This window comes from Sciurus carolinensis, chromosome 18 (genome assembly GCF_902686445.1).
Source record: "Sciurus carolinensis chromosome 18, mSciCar1.2, whole genome shotgun sequence".
Taxonomy (NCBI): domain Eukaryota; kingdom Metazoa; phylum Chordata; class Mammalia; order Rodentia; family Sciuridae; genus Sciurus; species Sciurus carolinensis.
This window is the reverse complement of record NC_062230.1, coordinates 23,560,366-23,580,384: the sequence shown is the minus strand read 5'-3', so window position 1 is coordinate 23,580,384 and position 20,019 is coordinate 23,560,366. Positions and strand designations below refer to the sequence as shown.

Below are 20,019 nucleotides of genomic sequence, written 5' to 3'. Positions count from 1 at the left end.
TTGTTTGTTTTTATTTTAGGCCACTGAACAAAAAATCAAAGGTACGTTTAAAGCTATTTTTTTATTCTCCCCCACCCCACCCCACTAAAGTAAGGTTGTTTACATGCATTTTTATTCACCTCCAGGATGGGAGAGAAGAGTGTGAAAGAAACAGGGGTGGGAACAGACTTCTTCAGGGACATTACTGTGGAGTCCTCCTTTAGGATTTTATGCTTTATCGTGGTGTATGTTACCACTTTTAGAATATACTATCATTTAAGCCGTCTTGTGGATAAACACTGCTTCCTAGCATACTCCCTTGTTCTGGGTCTTTTACCACACATAGCTTTCCTTCAGTCTTCCATCTCAAGGTCTTTGGATGGTGCTATCTCTAGGATCCCATTCCATCCCTTGGGGTTCTACCTGCTTTATTCCTTGTTCTCTGTTTTAACGTTGCCCCCATTCCTTCTAGAAGACACAATAGTTACATTCATCTCTACATTAACACAATGATATTGCTAACCTTGTGGTCGTTGAACCAGGTCCAGCAGCACCCAGTACACCCTAAGCAGAAGACATGAGGGTGAGAAGGAAACAGGAGCCTAATTCCTCAGACCCTGACTCAGGAGCCCTTCACCCTCCCAGAAGCTGACTACTTGGTGATGAAAGGTGTAAGGCTCACAGAGACTGAACTTGTTAGACCTCAGTGTTACCAGTTGTCATCTTTAGCTGTATCAGAAGTGTGGTCTCTGCATTTCATTAGTATGTTCATTCACAGTATTGCCTGTCTTTATTTGAGGTCAACATTAGTTAAAGTGACATTTATTGGGTGCAATTGTATTAGAGTGAATAAGTAGCTTATATTTTATTGGAGAAAGTGCAACAGTGTACAGCCATACCTAAGCAGTATAATATAATGTGATTTGTCTAAAGAGTCAAGTTTTCAAGGTGCACAGAGGAGGGATAATTAACCTAACACAAAGGTTAAGGAAGAGCTCCTTGAGATTAGGAATCTTATAAGATGAAATGACCAGAGAAAGAGTAAAATGGCAAAGGAATTAGCACCATTCAGGACACAGAGAAAAAAATAATGTGATGTTATATGCAGTAGTAGTATTCCTGAAGCATTAAATGCCTCCAGTGAATTAGGAGAGTTGAGGGTGAAGAGACAGATAGGGGACAGGTCAAAGAACGCTTCATATGCCATTTATATTGTGTTAACTTTTTTCACTGTAATAAAATACCTAAGAAAAACAACCTAAAGAAGAAAGATTTATTTTGTCTTACGGTCTAAGAGGTTTCCGTCCATGGTTGACTGCCCTGTTGCATTGTTTGGGCAGGACATCATGCTGGAAGGGTGTGGCGGAGAACTACTCAACTCCTGGCAACCAAGAAACAGAGTGGGGTTAGGAAGAGGGAGGAGGTGCGGGAGGTTGAGGGGATCCGGGAGAAGATAGACCCTTCAAAGTTGTACTTCCAGTGACCTGCTTCCTAACTGGGCCCCACCTCCAAATAGCCTTTTCAGCTGTCAGTGGGTATGGATTTAAAAGATTGAGCTGAGAGGAGAAGTGCATTCTGGGCAGAAGAGGCAGGTGGATAAGACCTTGTGGGTTGAGTCTCTAACATAGAGGTATGCAGGGAGTGACAGAATATAGGCCTGAGAGGAATGGGGATCTGTGGGCTCAATGCTGCTCCAGGAGCAGAGAGCCAGCAGAGATGTTTGCATTGAGTGTCGTGGTCTTAAGCTGTGCTTCAGGAATGCGTAGTCCAGTGTCACCAGTAGAAGTGAGATCAGAGAGGGAGACTCGGAGAGAGGCAGTGGGGGCTCGAACTGTGGTGTGAAAGAAGGATGAGAGAAGGGTGAAGCGTGATCAGCAGAACTGGCAACGGTTGATATCAGGAGAGAGGAATTGAAGCTGAGACTGTGACTTTGAATCCAGATGTTTAAGGGATGTGGAATATAGGAAGGAATGTTGCCAAATTAGTTTTCCTAAAATTCCGCTTTCCTCAGCCCACCTGCCTATTTTGGAATATTAAGTTGGCCCTAGTTTTTCCTGCTTCAAGACCAACCACTCTGCTTGGCTTTAAGGGCCTCTCTTGTTCTGAACCTCCATGTTGTAACCAATCTGTTTCCCTACCACTCCTTTATACTTTTTAGAGCATTTTTATTCCTTGATGTTTATTCTTGTTTTCTTTTTGATTCAGTTTCTCAAGCAAGGATGTCTTAACCATGCCTCTTAGCTTTTCTGAACCTCTCAGTTCATCTTCCAGTGGGTTACTCCAACTTCCATCCATCTTTCCCTTTCCCATTTAGTAGGGTTTTATGACACATCTTAAATTTGGGCACTTGATTGTATCCTCTCTTGTACTGTTGGCTGATCCGTGGGTATTTGTTCCTCCAGCACGATCTTTGAGTAGCTACTGTTTATATCTTTCCAAATACAAGTCATCCTTTTGCATCCTTACATGAAATCTAAATATTCAGATCTTGTTTTTAGATTTTCCACAACTCTGAGAATGTTGGACTAAGTATATGAGACTCACTTGCAAATCCGTTGTGGTGTTTTGCTCTCCTCATAATCAACCACATTTTTTTAATTCATAAAAATGTGTTTTATTTTTGTGCTGTGTTTGTGTCTATGTGATGTTTATGCGTTTTGGCCCACACAGTGCTACTGTTTTTGATATAAATACACATAGAGAAATGAATACTACAGTCAAACAAGATGACATATTCATCATCCCACATAGTTGTCTTTTTACTTTTGGTGTTAAGAGAACTTGAAATCTATGTTTTAGTAAATTCCCAGTATATATTATAATGTTAACTGTGTTCCCTGTGCTGTACGTTAGCACCACACCTGTTTGTCCTATGGAATTGCAGCCTTGTGCCCTTGGCTTACATCTCCCCAATCCCCCTCACTCTCCCTGTGGTCACACCTGTCCTGCTCTCTGTTTCTAAATGTCCTTCAGTGCATCCCTGTTGACACAAATGGCAAGATTTTTTTAATGGTGAAAAATACTCCAGTGTTTAAGTATGCCATGATTTCTTTATTCGTCAGCTGTCAGCAGGCACCCAGGTCTCTTCCGTATGTTGGCTATTTGAATGATGTTGCAGTAAGCATGGGGCACAGAGCTTCCACGAGGTGCTGAGTTCATTTCGACGTTTGGGTACATACCCAGAAGAGGGGCTGCTAGGTCATATGGTAGTTCTATTTTTTTATTTTTATTTATTTGTTTGGGGGTGGTACTGGGGATTTAACCCAAGAACACTTTACCACTGAACTCTGACCCCATCCCTTCTTACATTTTAAGACAGGCTCTCAGTTGCTGTGGTGACCTTGAACTTGTGATCCTGCTATCTAGGCCTCCTAGTTGCTGAGATTACAAGCTTGCACCACGGCACCTGGCTGTTTTTTAATTTTTTGAGAACCAATTAGATCTTGAGTTTCTTGATGACAAAGCCTGGTTGGTCCCCTCAGACTCTGATATGCTCCTCCCTGCGGTCACCTATAACTCATTTATGTCACACAGGTTGGGAGGGTCTACTGTTAGCATTGGGTGCAGTTCAGTGTTTTTGTCCAGTGTCTACATGGTAGAGATCATGTCTTTTGTAGGCTGATATTCAGTAGCATTAGACTAGGGTCTGATCCCTAATATGCCATGATACTACTTTGACTTTATGAAATAATGTAAAGATGAATGTGTGCTTATTTTTTTTGAAATGGAAGCAGAGGTTATTACTAACTAGGACTTTACTAATAGATGTTTTTCTTCCTGTGGAAGTTGTCTTTGAGGTATGAAACAATATTTGTAGCCCGGTACTAACACGATGGGGAAAAATAGCCTTCTACTTCTGTGGGAAATTATTATTTTTTAGGTATATCAAAGTCACCATTTTTCTTCTTAAGAAAGGAAAATACATATATTTATACGTGTCAATCTAGATTTATGTACTGAATAAGGTTGTGAGGAATGCTGAGGACACCTTTTGACTTCAGGCAAAAATCTTTGTTTCCAACAAATGTAGATGGTTTTGCTTATAATGCTACTAGATTTAAAATGGTAGAAATGAAAGATTTCATTTGTCTTCAGTTGTCTGTGATCAGACTGAACAGAACAAAGCAGCAGGAAGTAAAAAGGAGAAAAGTGAATAGTTAGTAGTAGTCTACTGTTAATAAACTCGGTTTGGGCTGGGGATATAGCTCAGTTGGTAGAGTGCTTGCCACTGAACTCTGACCCCATCCCTTCTTACATTTTAAGACAGGCTCTCAGTTGCTGTGGTGACCTTGAAGCACAAGGCCCTAGGTTCTAATCCCCAGCACCGCAAAAATAAATAAACAAACAAACAAACAAACTCGTTAGGGGCCCACAGTTGTTGAAGATTTGTGGGAGTATCCAAGAATTATGTCTTGAGCCAAGATTCTATGTTGGCAATAATTAGGTCTTCCCCTTGTTTCTAGGAAAACAAGTCAGGAGCCTTCTGGTTTAAATTTTAGTAGAGAATTAAGGATGGATTAGGAAGAGTAAGTAGCCTTTTCAATTAAAACCAATTACAGATCCTCTAGGCTAGGGTAAAACACTGTCTATACCCTAATTTGTTTATCTGTGTTTAGTTTGTACTTTTGTATCCTTTTAATTCTAATGAAAGTATTGTCTATCTCAGAATGAGAAAAAGCATGCTGAGTGAGCGTTTTCCCAGTACAGTAGCCATAAGGAGAAGGTATTTGAGGAGAACGGCTTAGAGGTGGCAGATTTGGCTAGAGACATGAGACGTTGAGTCAGCCACTAAAGATAATCCTGGAATTTTAACACAGACACAGTATGATGGTTAGAAGCTCAGGCTTCTGAGTTAGATAGACTTGAGTTTAACTGTTAATTTTGCAGTGCTTCTTTCTGTGATCTTGGATAAGTTTCTTAACTTTTAAATTCAATTTGCCCCTCTTAAAAGGAGATGATTCAGCCTATTTAAATGTTTTGGGAATGAAATGATATCTAGAACATAAATCATGGGCCTGGAGAGTAGTAAATGCTCAGTGTATAATAGACATACCATTTTTGTGTATACTGATAGAAATTCTTGACTTGCTGCTTTCGGACAGCAGCATTTTGCGTTAAAATCTAAACTATGGCTGGCCTAGTGGAATGAACACAGACCTTGGTTGCATTCTGTCCCTCTCTTTTTTTCCTTTAATGTTAACTCATTGAGCATGCATTCATGTGTTAGTCTTAATAAATCACCTTTAATGCCTGTGAAATGATTTTAAAACGATTAATCCAAAATTAACCATTCCTCTGTTAGAGAATTTGTTTTTACTCTTACAGTTAAGGTGAAATTTGATGAATACTAGAGGGAAGGTTTGTTTGGGGGTGAACTTTGGTTTTAGATTTAGTTCTGTTTGCTCGATGTTTGTGCATGGCCAGCCTTCTTCTGAGCCTTAGTTGCCTCCTCTGTAAGAGGGTAATATTTTAAATGCATATAATTATGGTGAGGATAAAGAGAGAACAGCTGTAACGCCTGGCATCTAGCTGATATTTAGTAAATTTTAATTGCATCACTGTGGTTTTGCAGTGTCCTTGCAGTCTTACAACCCTTTGGAACAGCATGCTCTCAGATTCTCTCACCCAAATGATTTGCTTTTTCCTCCCATTAAGGTAGAAGGCAACCTGGGAAGAGTGAATCACAGTGCAGTGTCTCTGCCTTAGTACGAGGAATGTGTCTTACAGCATCAGAATGGGATAAAACATTTTTGTAAATTTGGTAGAGCAAGACTGGTGTATTATTGTTTTGAGTAATATTTGTTTACTGGTAAAATGTAACATGTTTAATCACTTGTACTTTTTTCTTTTTACCATTTGCCCTTTTAGCTCTTTAAGAGTTTTTGTTAGCAGTATTCATGAACTTATTGTATAATCTGATTAATGTTTCATGTAGTTTTTTTGATGGAAGTATTTTCAGCATTATAGACTATATCATATGTCTGAAATTATTTTGAAGATAAGGTAGCAGGTAAGACATCTAAATTTGGGTCTGGCACTGGCCCAGGGTATGCATTCACAGAAGTTGCACAGTTGTGTTCAGAAGGAGGAAAGCAAAATTATGTAACTTATCCTATTAGCAGGGACTCTAGTAATGAACTTCAGCGACTGTATTGGGTGCTTCCCTAAGTTGGGGCTAGTATTCCTAAATAGTACAGAGCTCTTCCCTTTGGTTTAGGGAAAGTGGAGGTGAGAAATATGAGGGGAGAGAATGAATCTCTTTTATTTGTTCCAGAGGACAAATATTTTCCAAAAGTTTGCATTTTAATTTGGAATGTACACATATTTGAAAAAATAAAATACATCTCTACACAGAATAATTGTATTTGGTCAATCTTGCTAGTTTTTAATTTTTGATTTCCTGACTCATTTTGATGTGAAGAAAATCCAGCCGTTTATCCAGATTTAGAAAATATTTTGGCTCAGATGTTTGTTTTCTTAAAGTTCTTTTAGACAATGTTTTGAATTTTATTTTTATATAGAATTTTTTTTCTTATTAAAATAAATTAACCATCTTGTTTTTCATATTTTTGGGGTTTCTTTCCTTCCCTCCCTCCCTCTTTCTTTCTTTCTTTCTTTCTTTCTTTCTTTCTTTCTTTCTTTCTTTCTTTCTTTCTTTCTTTCTTTCTTTCTTTCTTCTTCTTCTTTCCTCTTTCTTTCTTCCTCTCTCTCTCTCTCTTTCTACTGAGGGTTGAACCCAAAGGCATTTAATCCCTGAGCCACATCCCCAGCACTTTTTCATTTTACTGTCAATAAATTGCTTAGGGCCTCACTGATTTGCTGAGGTTTGTCTAGAACTCAAAATCGATCCTCCTGCCTCAACTTCCTCAGCTGCTGAGATTACAGGTGTGCTCCACCATGCCCAGCACCATCCTGTGTTTCTTAAATAATTCACATCTTCAGTGATTTAAGATAATTCCTTTATTTCCTTTATTATCTCTGACTCTGGAACTTTCCTTTGAATTAAAAAAAAATTGTTTGAGACGATTATGGTGTTCTGCTACTAACTTCTAGCTGAATTTTTCAGTGATATCTTATTTACTTACTCTACTTACTTTTGAGTCACAAATGGAAGCCAGAGCTCTCTAGATGTTGCTGCACAATCTTCTAGAACACATTGCCAAAGTTATTCAGACAGTGAAACTGCAATGTGATATTGGTTTTAAAAAAGAGAGATTCAGATTAGTAAATATTATGAGGCTCTAATAGTTTTAACCAAGCAAATTTTGGGATCAGCGTTCTAGAGTCATATGTTACCAGAGAGAATTAAGGACAGTCTAATTTTTTCCCCCTTTTGTAAGGGCGTTTCTGTACCTGGAAAACATATCTTTGTCCCACTTCTCTGAATCATATATTTGGACAAGATTCAATGAGTGGATTAAACACAGGTTTTAGAAGTGGGTGCTGTGTTATAAACATAGTGAGTGTCCTCCATCTCTAAAAGAAGATCTTATACTTCACAACAGATTTAACTTGCTCATTTTGCTGAAGAGCAGAGTTCAGTAATAGGGTGGTTTTATTCTGAGTTTCCTTAATGAAAAAACTCAGGGAAATCTTGAGTGATCTAGACGTGGAGAATTGTAATAAGACAGATTAGCTGTTTTTCTTTGTGTTGGTAACTCAAGTGGCAGAGAGAGATATGTATAGGAATGTAAGAGTCCCTTGAGGGACCAGAACTGGCGTTTCCCTAAAACACACAAAAAACGTATACCTTTTATTTTTGTAGAATTTGTGAGGTGAATTAAAACTAAGTGAATTCAATTTTATATCAATTTTTAAATTGATATCTAATTTTGAACTGATTGTTCTATGATACCTTGCTGTTTGGTATTTTTCCTTAGAAAATACCAATATATTTCAACAGAAATAAGATTTCCTTGTGCCTGTATTGAGAAGTTTGTTACATTTCATGTAAGTTTTTAAATCTTGGTTTTCAAAGAGCAATTCAATTCAAACTACTTACTAAGAATTAAGAGGATTGGCAAGCATTTCGTGGTTTTCAGATTTTGTTGGTGACTTAAAATTATGGCCATTTATCCTCAGGAAAAATGTTAGTATTGCATCTTAAGTTATGTCAGCTTAAAAATCAGACTTTCCCTCTGTACCCTTCAGCATTCCAGAGCTGACTGGAATTAATACATGCCAGGAAATGTATATATTATAAATCACTCAGCGTACTTATTAATGAGCAAGAAAATGATTTTTATACTAGTGCAATGTTTGCATTTTAAGTAAATTTGATGTATAGACCGATTTTACTTAAATAAAACTGCTCTTTGCATTGTTCAACTAGCTGATCCTCTTTTCCCCTTCTGACCTTCCTTAAAATAGAATGAGATAGAATTCAAGTTATTGGGCCTCAAATACCGGAGAAGTTGGCAGCTAGTACTTCTGTAGCAGTGAAGTGACACTGTGCTTTCCCTGCCCTTCCTGCTGAAAGCTGCAGAGTGGGAAAGCAACAGAAGTTGGAAACACCTTTCTTTGGAATTTCATGCTGTAGAGAATTTTCTAATCTACTTTGAAGTTCTCATCAGGTTTGTTTCTTTTGAAAATCTGTGCCGTGAGATAACACTGCTGCTGTTCATCAAGAAAGCTGGAAGAATCGTTTTCACCCAGACTTGTTTGCTCTTCCTCTATCATTAGATAGCTTTTTAAATGTGAGTATTTTTGAAAGCTACCTTATTTTAGTGGAGCAGCAAGAATAATTGATTTGGAGATTTAAAGAGCCTACAGTCACAGTTAGAAACATTAACAGAGCAGAAAGATGTGATGTTGTTGCCTGATAAACAGTCAAATTTGAAATATGCTAGTTTGTTGCAAGTTAAATTTTCTTCTGTCTACAAGGATTTTATTTTGTGGCTCTTAGAAGCATCAAACAATATGTGATGAAGATTTTAAAGCTATTTATCTGTAGATGACTTTTATAAAAGTATCATTTTGAACAATTGTACTTTAAGAATTTTTTAAGCATCAAGCATGCAGAGTTTAACCTAGTTATTTGACAGGTAGAAATTCTGTCCTATAATTTTTGAATATCTAAATTTCTAATTGTTCAGTATACTTTTATTTTGTTAATACCCAATTTCATTTGCTGAAAAACAGAAAATTTTTTCTTAATATAATAAAAGAGAAATACTTAGGAAAATCCTAAATTGTTGCTCTTAGGTGAGAGTAACATTTTCTGAAGAGCTTTTGTGCCAGCTTGTTTTCAAAGACTAACCTGATGGTTTTATTTTCCATACAGTGACCCAGATCGAGATTAGAAATAGTAGATCTATTAAAGTTTGATCTATTAAGTTTGCCAAAAGAAGTATTTAGAAGCACTATATATTCTATAGATATATAGATATAAATAATATCTTTAGCTGGTAGTTTTAACTTTTCCAGTTCTTTCAATAATTGAAATGCTATTCTATGTTGTTTTTATTTTCTGAGGTCAGTTTAAGACTTTATTCTGTTAAAGTGACATCATATGTTAAAATAACCTTTTGTATACTATACCTATCATTTCTGTCAATATTTTAGAAGATTTATAGTGTAGCCAATATGAAAATGAAGTTGACTGTTTGTTTTCCAGTGTTAGGCATTGAACTCGGGGTGTTCTACCACTGAGGTATATCTCCTGCCCTTTTTATTATTAATTTTGAGACAGGGTCTTCCTAAGTTGCTGATGCTGACTTCAAACTTACCTTCCTCCCGCCTCAGCCTCCCTGGTTGGGATTACAGGCATGAGCCATCACACCCAGCTTGAAAGCTCTTTTTATAAAGCTTAAATTGTTGAAAGATAGCAATAATGTACAGCTTAAGATATCAAGGCATGATGTTTTGGAGCTTAGTAGTAATCAAAGATAATTAATGATTAATATTTAAATTGTTTCTGTTCAACTAGTAGATAGTCAAGTTCGTTATTTTCTGAAATAAATTGGTTAAAATGACATTTTAAAGTGTTATTTTAAAGATTAAAGAAGTAAATATTGGTTAAAGTTTTTTTTTTTTTTTACAGATTTAACACTTGGTATCTTTAGTACTAGGTATTGTCATGTAGTCTTGATTTTTCACATGAACATAAGACAACTGCTATATATTTTTTTAATTAATAGACTGTATATTTTAGAATAGTTTTAGACTTACAGAACATACTTTAACATGAAATACTGGAAAACTCATAAGTAGTAAAATTTAGCAAAAGTTAATAATTTGTGGAGTAGGTTTGTTTTGTTGTTTCACAGAGGTCCTGATTTAGAGCACAGTTGAAGAAAATGTTGGTTTACATTCTTTGAGTAGTTCATTTTTAAATTTCTGGGCCAATTCAAATTTTGCCCAGCTCCTTTAACCTGTGAAATAAGTCAGTTGTGACATAGCATGACCAAAATAAAACAGTAAAAATCTAACTTTATGTGTTTTTTACTTGGTGAATGAAATTCCTTTAAAATATTTTTTGTTGTGTTTAGACAGTGTAATGTTAGGACTCATTAGATGTCCTTCCATACTGACTGTGCCTATCTGGTTCTGTACAAGCTGGCTCTAGATTTTCTGTAGAGCAGAGATTTATTTACAAGTGCTGATTTATTCAGCAGCATGCTGACCAGTTACTGTCACCATCGTCTTTCTCTTGGTCTTTCTCTGGCCCATCTTCTTTCCTAGCTCCCCGTTATTTCACCTCTTGAAAGTCAGTGCTCTACTGTGTCACACATACTCAGCATTGCCCTCTGCTGCTCTGTGGATGCTGTCAGTTCTCACATTGTTGAGTCTTGTGCACTTGCTGTGCATGGTACTGATAATGCCAGTGGTAGAGTGGAGGAAGAATAAGGAACCAGCCCTTGACAGTGCATGTCCACTGCAGGGTCAGGGTTCCTGAAGGTGTTCCCCCACACCCTCTTCTTATTGGTGTGTCTGCCTGCCTGACACCTCCCTGCACCCCAGAATCATCCAGCCCAGTGCCTCTGAGAGGGGTAAATCTTAAAGGACCTTTTCAGTGTCTTAGATTAGAGGACCTTCCATTCTTTTTTTTTTTTTTTTTGCGGTGCTGGGGAATCGAACCCAGGGCCTCGTGCTTGCAAGGCAAGCACTCTACCAACTGAGCTATCTCCCCAGCCCGACCTTCCATTCTTCTATGAGCCTATTTTGGTAAATTAGATCTTGTAGAGCAGGGACTGGGACAGGACCACCTGTGGGCCAACTATGGCCGCCGCCTAGTTTTGTATGTGAAATTTGATTGGAATTCAGTCACATCTGTTTATTTACCTGTTTATCGCTGCCTTTGTGTTAAGGTGACTGAATGGAGTAGTTGTATCAGAGACGATATGGTCCACAAAGCCTACAATGTTTGTTTACTGTCATTCTTTTACAGAAAGAGTTTAGCTGGATTTTCTGTTTTATTTGTATAAATTGTACACAATATTTTCTTGTCTTTCCATAATGTCTAGATTTGAAATTATGCCTTCCTTTTTCATTCCTAGTACTGTTATCTCTTCTTTTTGTTCCCATTGCTTGGGATTACTAAGATTTCATTTGATGTATTGGCAAAAATATTATCTTGGTATCGATGTGCTCTGCAACAATTTAAACATGTATAAAGAAATATCTTAATTTTAGAAAAATCATCTTTTTTTCATTTTCATATTAAAATGTTAGCTATTTCCATATAAGCATGCCTTGAGCTTACAGCTTCACCCTTAAAGCAACAGATTTCTATTTTTATCTTTACTGATTCCTTCTTTCTGCTTCTTTTACTGCTTTTTTTGCATTCTTGAGTTGGATGCTTTATATTCTTTTTCATTTGTTGGAAATAATTAGGCTATGAATTTTTCTTTGTTGGTTTAGCTGTGTCTAAAAATGTATTTAGTGTTTTACTGTTATTTTTTTAAATAACCCTGCAGTTTTGGTATTTATTTCCTTTTCAACTCATATTTATTTAAGGCAGCTTTATGTACAAGTTTTGTCATTTCTGGTGATGTTGTATTGCAATCCAGAAATTTTACCTGTATTTTTATTCTCTTTTATTTATTAGTGTTGTGTGTGTGTGTTAATTTTTTACTTTCATGGGTGCTTGTCAAAAAGATACTGTCCTAACTGCTGTCAAGGTACATGGTTTTGTTTTTTTGAGTCTTTTTCTCTCTCCATTTGATTTACATGTTTTGGTACTATGAGGTTTGGCATATAAAAGTTCTTACTTGCTCTTTTTTTTTTTTTTTTTTTTTTTAACTTGTTTTGCTAATATAAAATTCATCTTTTATAATGCTTCTCTTTGGAATTTTCTCTTGTCTGATATTCTGTTTTCATTTTAGCTTTCCTTAGCATTTCTTGGTGGTATATATTTCTCCATGCTCCCCACTTCCTGCATTGTTTTAAGAGTACTTTTTGCAAAGTATTTGCCTTAAATATGTTTTTCTTCTCTTAACTCCATTAAAGAAGTTTTGTCTTTTTAACAAATGAATTTTACTCCTTTATGTTTACTGTAATTACAGGTATTTTGAAACTTATTCTTAACATCTTTTGTGTTTTGTATTAACCACAATTTTGATTTTTTCAAATTTCATTTCCTTTGTCTTTTAAATGGAAAAATTTCTAATTTTCATTTTTTTCTCCTATTAATGGTTTAGGTGCTTACTGATATGATTAACTTAATTTTTTAAAACTATGCATAATATAATAGTTAGAATTGTCCAGTATTTATATGTTACCCAGCAACTCTTTATCTCCTGTATTTACCCACTTTTAGCTTCTTCTTTATTCATTTTATATCCGGAATTCTACTTCAGAATATATAGTGAAAATTTAGGGTTAATAGTTACGTTGTCTTAATTGCTTTGCTACTTTTAGCGAGTTTTTCTGGACCCAGAAGTGAGTTGCTTTCTCAGCCTGGTTTTCCATATGGTACTTTACTTTAATGGCTGAAAAGTGTACCATTTATTGGAGTTTGAGCTAGGGGTGGGGTGGCTAAGTAGATATTGCTCTGAGTTCCTGGTCACTTTTTTGATTTAGTGTTAGGGTTCTTATACATGTCTTTATGTAGGTCATTCACAGTGCTAGCAAACAGGCTATTTAAACAGGAATATTTAAATATTCGTTCTTTGAATATTTAAAGATTATTTGCTTATTGCTTTCTCCCATGAATACCACATTGTTTTGGGTATAAATTTATTGTCACTTTTTTTTTTGTTGTTTATTTGTTTTTGTTTTAAAGAATCTTTCAGTCTTTCGGTAATAAATGTCAAACAAGGTTATATTGCAGTAGCGGCTAACTACACCACCTTCAACTTACATTTAATTGCCAGATACCAGGCCAAGTCTACTAGTATAAGCATGTAGAAGCTGAGTTACAGTTTTCATGTTCCCCATGATTTCATAGTTACTTGTACTTTATCTTCCTTTCTTTTTGAGACACTTTAGAATATTCTAGTGCATTATTCTTATTTAATGTGTTTTTGATAACTAATATTTGCTTGTTACCAAGTGTGAGACACAAAGGAGAATGTGCATCATGGCTGTATATTGGGAACATCAAATTGTCTGGGTGACCATTTCAGTACATAAAGTAATTAGAACCAGAAAGCACTTGACAAATTATAAGAGGGTTGTCAGTGAGCATCAGGAAGAATGGAAAGGAGGCCAAGCCATAGGTAGAATGCAGGTAATTTTTCACTATAGAAAAACTGGTGTATTCCTTTAAAAATGAAAGTCACGTTGAAGCAAATAAGAGGCCAAGATCATTATTAAAAATTAGTTAGCTGGGCTGAGGTTGTGGCTCAGTGGTAGAGCACTTGCCTCACGTATGTGAGGCACTGGGTTCAATCCTCAAGCACCACATAAAAAATAAACAGAGTTGCTGTGTTCATCTACAACTAAAAATATTTTTAAAAAAATAGTAAGCTGGATATGGTGGCTTGGACCTGTAATCTCGCCTACTTGGGAACATGAGGCAGGGGGATCATGGTTTTAAGGCCAGTCTGGGAAACTTAGCAAGACCCCATCTCAAAAATATGTTAGTAGGCTGAATCCACCAAATGTTCCGAGAAGGAAGACCATAAGGAGGTTGGGTTGTTCCATGAAGAAGGGGAGGCTCCAGAGCTGAGAGTGGGCTAGAGGAAGCTGCTGACTGTTATAAACCACACAGCTGACCAGGTCTCTAATCTCAGCGTGGTGAACCTTACAGGCATTTGTAACTACTTAAGGTAGGTCACAGTAGTCATTGTTATTAACTGAGTAGTTACAGTGTTCTGGCCATTTGACCAAGTCTGTCCTTACTTTATGGAGGAGAAAGACACAGAGGTTATCCTGAGAGTGAGGATAGAGCTAGTTCTAGGACTAGAACTCTTAACCTTTGAACAGTTTTCTCCAGGTATGTTCACAGTAGCTTGGAGGTGTTTCACTTCACTTATGTGTCAGTGGTATCTATGAAGATAGGTCAAAATTTCACAGAAATATTAAGCTGCTACAAGTGTATAGGTTCGTATTGTGCCAGTCCTTAAAGAATAGCCAGTATTTGTATACTCTTATGTTGTGTGCTTTGTAAGCATTGAACCTTCAGCCTTCGGAGAGCTCCGTAAGGTTCGGGATTCTCCCCAGTGCACAGTGGAGGTAACAGATTCAGTCAGGTTTGTACAACTTGGCCTGAAGACCCAACCTGGGTCCCCCCCCGACACCAAAGTTCATGTAACATGCTATCTATAGACAAGTGTTTATTTCTCAGATTTGCTTAAAGCAGAGTATCCAAATTATTTCTCCAATTTTGATTAGTCTCACAGATTTCATTATGTTTTCTTTGTACTTATGTCCATATTGTGAGTTTGTCTTTGGTTTAGACTTTATAGTTTGTCAATGAAAGACATTTGTTAATTTTCCATTTTTTGAGGAAACCAGCAGGTTTTCTTATATATTTGTTCTTTTCTTGTCTTCCACAGATTTACAAAAGGGACAAACATTAAAAATGAAGCAGAATAGGAATAGTTACCAGAGAATTGATGATTCTTTTAGGATACAGACTCATTTATTCTTTGTTTTTGTTTTTTTTGTGTGTGTTTTGTTTTTCCAGTAGTAGGGATTGAATCCAGGGGTGCTCTACCACTGAGCTACATCCCCAGTCCTTTTTATTTTATATTTTGTATTTTGAGACAGGATCTCACTCAGTTTCCAAGGTTGGCCTCAAACTTGTGATCCTCCTGCCTCAGCCTCCCAAGTGAGTAGCTGGGCTTATAGGCATGCGCCTCTGGGTCCAGCAGTACATTGATTATTTTGGTTAAGAATTCCATGGTTATGTAATAAATACTTACCTGCTGATCACAGAGTAATATGGGAAGGAGATAGTGAGCATGAGTTATCATCCTGTACAGGAAGGCCACAGTTTCCATGCCCTTATGGAATAGGTTAGTCACTGGATGTAAAATTTGAGTCCTGGCATTGATGTCCTCTAAGAAAACCCAAGTGCGTGAGTGAGGCTATTCCTGCACACTTCTGTTAGGATTGTTGTTTGTAGTGCCTTTGAATTTAGATGGCTTCCTATGAAGGTGTACTTTACTGGCTAATCTTCTCCACCCCTTCTCTTTTGTTGGGATTAGTGCCAGAACAGATAAAGCCCAGTGTAAGCCAGCCTCAGCCTGCCAACTCTAATAACGGCACTTCCACAGCAACCAGCACTAATAATAATGCCAAGCGAGCTACAGCCAACAATCAGCAGCAGCAGCAGCAGCAGCAACAGCAACAACAGCAGCAGCAGCAGCAGCCGCCGCCACCACCACTGCAGCAGCAGCAGCAGCAACAGCAGCAGCAGCAGCAGCCACAGGCCTTGCCTCGGTATCCTCGAGAAGTACCTCCACGATTTCGCCACCAGGAACATAAGCAGCTTCTAAAGAGGGGTCAGCATTTTCCTGTCATAGCAGCAAACCTGGGATCTGCTGCTAAGGTGTTAAGCAGCCAGTCAGAAAGCAGTGCTGTAACAAATCAGCAGCCACAAAATAACGGAGAGGTGCAGAACAGCAAAGACGAGTCAGGTGAGAGAAGGCATTTCTTACGAGACTCAGACTTCAGCATCATTAGCAGCGTAGCAAGCTTACACGTCATGGCTTTTTGGTGCTGTATTTGTGTTTCTCAAATCTGGACTTTAATTTAAAAATCCCCGTACAGGGAATTCCAAGTGGAGAATCTTAAAATGTTTGCTATAAGTTACCTGCCCTCCTACTTTGAAAACGAATATTTTAATCTCCTACTCTCCCTTTAGGGTCTACCCATTTTAACAAGAAGCTTTTAGCTAAAATAGGCTGTAAGACTCTGACTAAACTTGAGTACTCTTTCCACCCAGTCATGTGCTGTGCAGTTATGCATATTATTGCATTTGATCCTGTACAACCCCGTGAGATGTCATTTTCTTATCACTCTGTCTCCCGATTGCCCCAGGTAGTTATTCACTTCTGCCTCCATGCTTCCTTATGTATACACCAAGTATTGCGCTGTACATTATACTGTATTATGGTGTTTCACAGTTTATAAGTAGCAGACTCTGGGCTCATCAAGATCTGTCTGACTCTACCAAACTGTGCTTTGGGAACATACTGATGTGATAGGTAAAGAGGAAGAGGACACAGAGGTGACTTTTCTAGCATGGGTACTTAGAGCAGCACATTTTCATTGGGAATGATACAAATTTATCATCCTGAGTTCAGATCTAATCTTCACTCCCCTAGTCATGTAGTACCTGTGTGAGACTGGCCAAGTAACTATTGTGACCTTCTTTCTTAATCTCTAGTGTAGACTGTAGTGCCCAACCCTGTGGTTGCTCTGAGGTCTAAATTTAATGATATGTTAAAGCAACTAACTTAGTGCCTAATATTAAGAAACTGAATAAATTATCTTCCCCATAACATTTATAGAAAGATGTGCACTCTTCAAGAAAAGTTTGGTTTATATATTACATCTAATGCCAAGTAGTAGGCAGTTAGTAAATTGAATCTCATTTGGAAAGTCAGGTTTAATGTATTGGTTATCAGCATAATAAAAAATGTAGTTAAAACCTTATACAATAAATGCTTAAGTATGCTCAACTGTGGGCTAAGGAAGATGGTATAATTAAGAAAACAAACAGCAAAGCTGCGGTATAGTATATTTAGAAAATTGTCAAGTACGCTTTTTCAGTTTTGGAAATGAAAGAGCAAAGCTGTTTCTGAAATGGAAACAACAGAAATATAAGAATCTTGTTTCTCAAAAATGAGGATGAATCTGAAAAAACCCAAAAGCATCGTAGGCATACGTTCAGATGAGAAGAAAACCTAAGGTGTGGGCATAGGAAGAAGTCTTCAAAAAGCCTTAGAGGAAAAAACATCCCACCCGTTTCTAAAAGAATATCACAAGGTGGACGGCATTAATGTGGAGGTTAAGATGGAAGTCAGGAGGATGCAGTGATCAGTTTGAAATTAAATGCCAAAGCAGTTAGAGAATGTAGATGATGAAGCAAAAGCATCCGAAAGAATCAGATTTGCAGTTTTATCTTCTAAAAAATATTTGTGAATTCCCTTCTATCAGCATATTTCACATATTTACATTACAATATCTTTACATGTGCTTCTAGCAATGGCAATAGAAACTGACTGCAGAACGGACCCTTAGGAGTCGTGAGTCTTGGAGGGGCCAGTCTGTCCCCACTCCTAAAGAGTTATCAATACTAATAATGATGACCCAGTGACTGATTTTTGTGGGGTGCTTACTCTAACCCAAATGCTATATTAACTCATTTAATTCTTGTGTTACAGATTAGGTCTTGTCATCTTCTCTTTATAGACTAAAAAGTAGCCTAGTAGTCGGTGAAGAACAGTGTACTAGGCCATATAAATAGCACAAGCCCAGATATGTGAAAATTGTGTGTTGACAATAACTACAGGAGTTCAGAATTGTGGGAACATGATCTTAACTGTTTTTGTCTATTTGCATTTGGCTTTCTTTGAACAGAGATGGTTAATGAAGTGGATTTAGCACTTAAGTGAATTTCTATGCATCACACACATTGATTTATTTTAGGTTTTCATACTAAAAAGGAGCAGTGTTAGATACACCTCCTTTTCCCCTTTTAATACATTTCTCTTTCATTCAGTGTTGTCAGAGCAAGGTTAGTACCTAGATGAGATTAGATAGTTCATAAATCAGAAGTCGTAAACTAAACGTCTTCATGGGCCAGCAGGTAAGTGAAGTAAATGACGGAAAGGGGTGATGGGAACTGTGGTCAGTGTGTTATTGATATTGTACTCTTCCTAAATACTTATGCCTTTTAATTTTTATTTTTGGTAGGACCCCTTTCATGGTCAGACAACTCTGCAGGCTGAGCCCTGGCCTGCCACTATGCTTCAAACATTTATTAGTGGCTTTACTTTAGACCTAAGATCTTTTTTTTGCAGTTGACTTCTTGGTGCTCTGACAAGCCTAGATAACCCTGAATTCAGGGGCCAATGCAATAAAGCATTTCAGGGGGACTAATGTGCTCAGCAGACCAGCCAACAACGTTGTTCCTTTGGGGCAAAACATTCTGTTTCACTCTTTGTCATCCAACATAATCCATAGAGAAATAAATTAGACTAGAATAGTGAACACTAAAACTAATATTACCTTCCACCCAGATCCCGTGGTTGTTGGAATAGTCCCACCTGGACCTCACACACAGTGTACTCATCGTCTGTTTTTTTCTTTCATATGTGTGTGCATAAACACGTATGTGCTTGGTGCAGTGGCACACGTCTGTAATTAATCCCAGTGACTCCTGAGGCTGAGGCAGGAAGGTTACAAGTTCAAGGATAGCCTTGGTAACTTAGTGAGACCCTGTCCCAACATAAAAATAAAAAAGGGCTGGGGGGTGTAGCTCAGGGATAGCCCCTGGGCCAAATCCTCAGTTACACACACAAATGTTCGTTATGGTTGAGTCGTTTGAGAGTAAGTAACAAACATGCCCTAGTAGCTACCCTAAAAGTAAGGATAGTTTCCTATACAACCATGATATCATAATCACCCCTAGGCAAAAGAATATCGAGGCTGGGGCTGTACCTTAGTGGCAGAGCACTTGCCTGGCATGCGGGAGGCACTGGGCTCTGTGCTTAGCATCACATAGAAATTAACAAATAAAATAAAGGCATGTTGTCCACCTACAACTAAAATAATAATAATAATTTTAAAATAATAATTAAAAAAAATATATCAACAGTTCAACAGTGTCTCCTAATAGTTTATGTTCGCCTTCCTGCCGGTTGTCCCAAGAATGTGTTTTTGTTTGTTCACAGTGTGATCCATTTGTATAACAAAGCCTACAAAACAATACTATGTATTATTTAGGGATAAGTAAAACATGAAAGTTTACATGAGTGATTACCTCTGGGTTATCTACAGGGAAGGAAAGAGCTGTAAATCAGAGAGGGATGCAGGGAGTCCTTTCCTGTGTACTAGCAGTGTATTTCTTCAGGTAGGGATACTTGAGCATTTTATACATCTTTCTTTTTTCCTTTAACCAGTAAAATATATACCTGTACTTAGGGAGGGATCTGTGGGATAGGCTTAAAGATTCTGGGACATCTCGAAGGCTACACTGTCCATGCACCTGGCAGTTGCGTTGGTGTTTCAGCGCATTGCAGCCTCTCTGCTGTCTTGTAACTTGTGTCTGGCTCTCCGCTTGCACCTTCCATTTCGTCTGTAAACATGCTCAAGCCTGTGTTCCCTGTGACAAAGCAGTCCTTCGAATCCCCATACTCGTGAGCTCTTGCAGAATCTCCTTTCTCAGAGTCCTTGAGGGGATCGACTGCTGGCAGTCTCATGCATTTGCCTTAATCCCCTGGAATCCAACTCCTGCTCACTTGACTAAAATAGCTCTTATAAAGTCACTGATCTTCTGGATTTGTAATCAAGACTAAAAAACATTACAATCATAGTTAGAAAACAGTCTGTTCTGTCTTAATAGGTCCCCACCCCTGCCATTTGCCTCTTCTTTCCTGAAGGTCTTTGGCCTCTGTCACCATGTAACTCTTGTTTTCCTCA

At 37.6% G+C, this 20,019-nt stretch overlaps 1 protein-coding gene across 8 annotated transcripts in view; it reads left to right on the top strand.

Moving 5' to 3' along the window:
* Positions 1-20,019, top strand: part of Tnrc6a (trinucleotide repeat containing adaptor 6A) — a 93,709-nt gene that overhangs the window by 29,130 nt on the left and 44,560 nt on the right. For 6 of the 8 annotated variants that reach the window (XM_047532691.1, XM_047532690.1, XM_047532689.1 and 3 more), the window contains 2 exons: positions 20-41; positions 15,576-16,007. The exons of 1 other annotated variant lie outside the window; for it this stretch is intronic. In XM_047532691.1, the coding sequence (XP_047388647.1) occupies positions 20-41; positions 15,576-16,007 (454 nt within the window). Of the gene's footprint in view, positions 1-19; positions 42-521; positions 649-15,575; positions 16,008-20,019 lie in introns of all 8 variants that reach the window. One more of the 8 variants, XM_047532695.1, reaches the window with a different exon arrangement.